Here is a 6,000-nt window from a genome sequence, read left to right as displayed (position 1 = left end):
GCTGTGGTTTCTATGAAAGATACAATGAAATCCAATTCAAAGTGGGGGGGAAGGAAGGTCCCGTGTGTTCTGGTCTCTATGGATGACCCCAGGCTCATCCTGTGAATAAAGTTTCCTCAGAAACAGTAAAGGCCATCATCAGACTTATTCTTTTCCACCCGATCACACACACAATTCCTGACAGGCCCGACTGTCCGTCGGTGTCTCGCCTTCAGTTTCACCCCAACTTCGTCCCCAAGTCAGCTCCGCTGGCGCACAATGAGAGCGTCACTGCCCAACCGGGTCCCTGAATGATGACGTCCATACCGTTCCCGGCGCACGCGAGCTGAGGGAGGGTCGCGCTGTGATGACCCAAGGCAGGTGACGTGTCGCACGGCAAGATGGCGGTGGACATCACGCTGCTGTTCAGAGCGAGTGTGAAAACCGTCAAAACTCGGAACAAGGCGATCGGGGTCAATGGCGAACCGGTCAAAGAGGAGATCCTGAGGAAGGGGAGGACCAGGGCTGAATTCACAGCCCGGGCTAGAGAAGTGGTGAGTGCTAGAGCGAGAGAGAAATGTAAACAGTGGAGGAGGATATGAAAGAATTCTACAGAAAGCAGAAAAAACTTGCATTTCTGCAGCACCCTCCGCAACTACTGGATGTCCCAAATGTCCTACAGCCAATGAATCACGTTTGAAATGTAGTCACCATTGTAATGTAGGAAAAACAGCACCCAATTTGTGCACAGCAAGCTCCCATAAACAACAACGTGATAATGTGGCAGCCTTCCATCTGGTCACCGTGGTTTGTGCCACGGTGGTCAACTTTGTGTTAAGCATCACCTACTGTGGCTCCAGCGTCACATTGTCAATGCTGTTAGATAGCAGTATAGCAGCATCCTGGACCATGATCCTGATGCTGATGGTCAAACCAAGCTACATCAATTCTGTCATGAGGTCTTGGTGCACCATCATCTTGGATCTTAGGCGAGCAAGGCTGAACAGCTTTCCATTAGTTCAGGTATGTAAGCAGGTGCTCTCTGTAGGTGACCTGACGGTATATGACAGCAGCAAAGAGAAGAATATGCCAAAGAGTGTCAGTGCCAGAACATAATCCTGTTTGACTCCACTGCAGATTGCAAAGGACTCCAAAGTTGCCCATCATAGCTGACCGTACCCATCATGTTGTTATGGAAAGAGGAGATCACATTGAGTAGCTTTGGCGGGCAGCCAATTTTCTCCATCAGCTTTAACAGACTGCCTCTGCTCAAAGTCAAATGGCTTGATGAAGTCAATATATAGTGGTCTTCTTTGTTCACTGGATTTCTCTTGCAGCCGCTGGACTGAGAAGATCATGCCAATTATAGATCTTCCTGTCCTGAAAGCACACTAGAATTTGGGGTAGATGCCAGGACCTGTAATTTGACAAGGGCAACACAGCAAAATGCTTTTCCCACGATACTCAGCAGGGAGATGCCTCGATAGTTGTTGCAATTGCTATAATCACCCTTGTTTTTGTACAGGGTCATAATATTTGCATCACGCATATAAGAAATTTACAAATGGGTATAGATAGGTTAGGTGAATGGGCCAAAATTTGGCAGATGGGAGTTTAACGTGGATAAGTGTGAGGTTATCCATTTTGATCGGAAGAATAAAGAGGCAACTTATTATTTAAATGGAGAGAAACTTCAGAATGTTTCAGTGCAGAGGGATCTGGGTGTCCTCATGCATGAATCACTGAAAGCCAATATGCAGGTACAGCAGGTAATAAGGAAAGCAAATGGAATTTTGGCAGTTATTGCTAAAGGAATAGAGTATAAAAATAGAGAAGTGTTGTTGCAACTGTGCAAGGCATTGGTGAGACCGCACCTGGAGTACAGTTTTGGTCCCATTACTTGAGGAAGGATGAAGGGCGGTTCAGAGGAGGTTCACTAGATTGACTCCAGAAATGTGGGGCATGTCTTAGGAGGAGAGATTGAGTAGTTTAGGCCTATGCTCGCTAGAGTTTAGAAGGATGAGAGGAGATCTGATTGAGGTATATAAGATGCTAAAGGGGATAGACAAGTAGATGTGGAGCCAATGTTTCCCCTTGTGGGGAATTCTAGATTGAGAGGCCATACTTTTAGGCTAAGGGGTGGTAGATTTAAATCAGAGATGAGGAGGAATTACTTTTCTCAAAGGGTCGTGAATCTGTGGGAATTCACTGTCTCAGAGTGCAGTGGATGCCGGGATGCTGAATAAATTTAAGGAGGAAATAGAAAGATTTTTAATTAGTAACGGATTGAAATGTTATGGGGAGAGGGCGGGAAATTGGAGTTGAGGCTGAAATGAGATCAGCCATGATCGTATTGAATGGCGGGGCAAGCTCGAGGGGCTGAATTGCCTACTCCTGCTCCTAGTTATTATGTTCTTACATCCTGGGACACTGCCCCTTCCCTGCAGCAGAGACAAGAGTATTTGATGTAGATGCTGGAGGAGTGCCAGTTTCCCGTGCTTGATGAGTTCAGGCTGTATGGCATCAGTACCTGGAGCTTTGCCCATGGCAAGTGAGTCAATAGTTCTGCTAAGCTCCTCCACTGTGGGTTTGATATCCAGCTCTGCAGTGACTATGGTGTCTAGAGCTTCCCTAGTGACAGCGTTCTCCCGAGAGTAGAACTCAAGCTAGTGTTCTACCCATCTCTCTAACTGTTTATTGCAGTCGGTGATGACCTCCCTTGCCTTTGCTTTCACAGGAGCCGTTTTCTTCACTGATGGAACTGTTGTCTTTATGATCCCTTCATTCATACCCCTGACATTCCTGGGTCGACGGGCACCTGGATATTCTGGCAGAGTTGTAACCAGTAGTCATTGGCGCACGCCTAGCAATCTTTTGGACTTTACGTCATGCAGCTCTTTAGCTCATTCAGAGTTTTCTTGTTTGGATCTCTCTTGTAAGTAATGAGAGACAAGGACCCAAATGATCTCCTTTTTCCTGTGTTGTTAGTTGAGGGATAAATATTGGCTGGGATGCCAGGATAACTCTCCTGTTCTTCGAAAAAGAGCCATATATGTCTGTCTGAGAGGGCATACACAGCCTCAGTTTAATGTCTGTACTGAACTGAAATGTCAGCCTCGATTTTTAGGCTGAAGTCCTGGAGCCCCCAACCTCCTGACTCAAAGCAAGGGTGATACCATAGCTGGTCCACAACTGACACAGGAGTTTGTAGTTACATGCTATCATGAAATCCAAAAGTCCTTCACAACCAATGCATGGTGTTGAGCTGCAATCACTGTTGCAGTGGCAGCCATCTTGCACAAAGCAAGGTTCCACAAACAGTACTGAGAGAAATGATGAGTTAAGGCACTATATACCATACTGGTAGCTGTGGTAAAGACACTGTAGTAAGAAAGAAAACCTTGCATTTATATAACGCCTTATCATGCCTGACATCACTTCGCAACCAGCGGTTGCTGTTGTTGATTTATCTTTAAAGTGCAGTCAGTTGTGTTGACAAACATGCTAGCCATTGTGTGCACAGCAAGGTCCAACAAGTGCAAATGACTGAATAACCAGACAATCTATTTTGGGTGGTACTGGGTTGGGGAAGGAATGTTCAACAGGATACTGAGAGCACCACTGTTGTTCCAATCGTACCATGGGATTATTTGTGTTGACATGAGTTGGCAGATGGGGGCTGAATGCAATGCCTCATCCAAAAGTCAGTTGAGAAGTGCAAAACACACACTCAGCACCTCACTTGAGTGTCAGACTAATTTAAGTGTTCAAGTTGAGTATGACTTAAACTGATAGCATTCTGATTCAGATAAGTGTGCTACTAACTGAGCTAAGTTAACAAGAGTTGTACATTTTGGTGAGTGGGAGAGGGTGCAATAAAAATGAGAGAGTCTGAATTGTAAATAGTTACCCTCTTCCTCTCTTTGCCTGTTAATTTTTTCTCGCCAGAGAAAGAGATCTGTTCCTTCATATTCTGTTAAAATTTGAATATTCTCAAACAATTACTGGATGAATAACTGAGTGGGAACAGGACTTTGATTTCAATCAGTACAGTAAGACATAAGTAATTGATTCACAGAACTTAACTTTGTGGAGGCGTAACAGTGATTTTTGTAAACTGTTTGGATCGACAGCCCATTGCCACACCAGCACAATTTACCTTTAAAGTAGTCTTTCAGGTTTACCTTATACCTACAGTTTAGTACCTTGTATATTTCTGTAGGATTGCCTCTCATTTATTTTCTTTCAACTCTGAAGAGACACGTTTATCCCATTTTTCCTTCCAATTAATCCTTCTACAGGAGGCATCAGTCACATTCTCTTCTCTGCACTGCACCAGGAGTTTAGTTTTCTTATCAGGCCTTGATCAGAACTGGATACAGTAGTTAAGGTGCAGTCAAGGCAAAGGACAGTACTGTTTCACCATGACTTTCTCTGTCTTGTGTTCTGTTGTTTTAGCTAAATAGTTAAATTTTGTTGATTGCTGTCCCAAAATGATTGGGCAAGTTGAATTTCACGAGTACAAATAGCCCTATTTCTCTTTCAGCTTCAGCCGTACATAGCATCATCATGATCATTATGACATGACTATTTTTCTTTCATTGTCAAACACTTTATACTTTTTGGAACTTTCTAGAGATAGGGGTCACTGTTTAAAAATAAGGGGTCGCCCATTTAAAACAGAGATGAGGCAAAACTTTGTCACTCAGAGGGTCGTGGGTCTTTGGAACTCTTCCTCAAAAGGTGGTGGAAGCAAAGTCTTTGAAATTTTTAAGGCAGAGGTGGATAGATTCTTGGTAAGAAGGGGCTGATGGGTTATCGGGGGTAGGTGGGATTCAGATTTCAGGTTACTATCAGATCAGCCATGATCTTATTAAATGGCGGAGCAGGCTAGATGGGCTGAATGGCCTACTTGTTCATGTAAATTTCATATTAGCCATTAATAAGCTCTTTCTACCTCATTTTGTATTTCCTTGGCTAGTTTTATAGATGCAACAAAGGAGCGTAAAAAAGAAAGAATTGCATTTATTATGTGCCTCTCACAACCTCAGAATGTCCCAAAATACTTTACATCCAATGAAGTAAGTTCAAAATATAGTCACAGTTGTAACATAGGAGATGCAGCAGCTGATTTCCACATGACCAGCTCCTGCAAATAGCGATGTAATTATGACCTCGCTCCCTTTTTTCAAAAGTCTTATCAAAACCTATGTGCTTGACTGTGCCTACCTCATACTTTACTGAAGTACCAAACTCTATATAATTCCAAGATCATTGCTTTTAGAGCTTTGATATGGCCTTAAGTCTGAAGTTGTAGATTTCTTGAGTGTTCCTGGTGACATACTGCAGATTTTACTGAAATTATGGGCTAATGTAACTGAAGCGCAGAATCTGTTCTCTAAAAGTTATTGAGTAAATCATTGCACGGTGGAATCTTTGACCTATTTGAGATCACTTAATTACACCATAGTAACATTATCTCACAATATTAGAATATTTTACTCCACAGTAAATAGGTACAATGCTGCTTATTTCACCCCACAAGGCCGACTTCAACTTCTTCCATCTCCTCTGCAAACCAAAACCATGCTGATGTTTGGGTCGATGAAGAATTAGTGATTAGTTGACAGATGATACTGTTGAAGCTGAACAAGACTGGTGAAACAAAAAAAAAATTAAAAGCAGAGTGCAGTTTTTCCTAACCCCGCAATAGCCTTCATTTTGCAGGCAAGCAGCTTATATTTGTGTTGCATCTGCTAATCTTTAGCAGTGACATTGTGATGGAGTGTCTAACATTCTTTTATCGTTTGCCATTGTTTGATCTCGCAGCTTCAGATATCAGAGACTTAGGTCAACAGGCTTGATGTGGTGGGAGTGGGAAAGCATCTGGAAATAATAGTACAAATATTGTAGGAGAGAAGAAGCCGTCATGAGCCAATCAATGGAGATGGTGATGTTATCATAGGTGGCAGGCCTGACGAGCTAGCAGTTGCCTGTAAATTCTTCTGATACCCCCTGATG

The 6,000-nt window shown here is 43.2% G+C and overlaps 1 protein-coding gene across 1 annotated transcript in view; it reads left to right on the top strand.

The window, feature by feature from the left end:
• The first annotated feature begins 336 nt into the window (after positions 1 to 336).
• The window catches only part of stx18 (syntaxin 18), a 154,251-nt gene continuing 148,587 nt past the window's right edge, over positions 337 to 6,000 (top strand). The window contains exon 1 of the mRNA XM_078537519.1: positions 337 to 533. Coding sequence (XP_078393645.1) covers positions 381 to 533 — 153 coding nt within the window. The 5' untranslated portion in view covers positions 337 to 380. The remainder of the gene's footprint in view (positions 534 to 6,000) is intronic.

Source organism: Cetorhinus maximus, chromosome 1, assembly GCF_964194155.1.
Source record: "Cetorhinus maximus chromosome 1, sCetMax3.hap1.1, whole genome shotgun sequence".
Taxonomy (NCBI): domain Eukaryota; kingdom Metazoa; phylum Chordata; class Chondrichthyes; order Lamniformes; family Cetorhinidae; genus Cetorhinus; species Cetorhinus maximus.
This window is presented reverse-complemented; position numbering and strand designations above follow the sequence as displayed.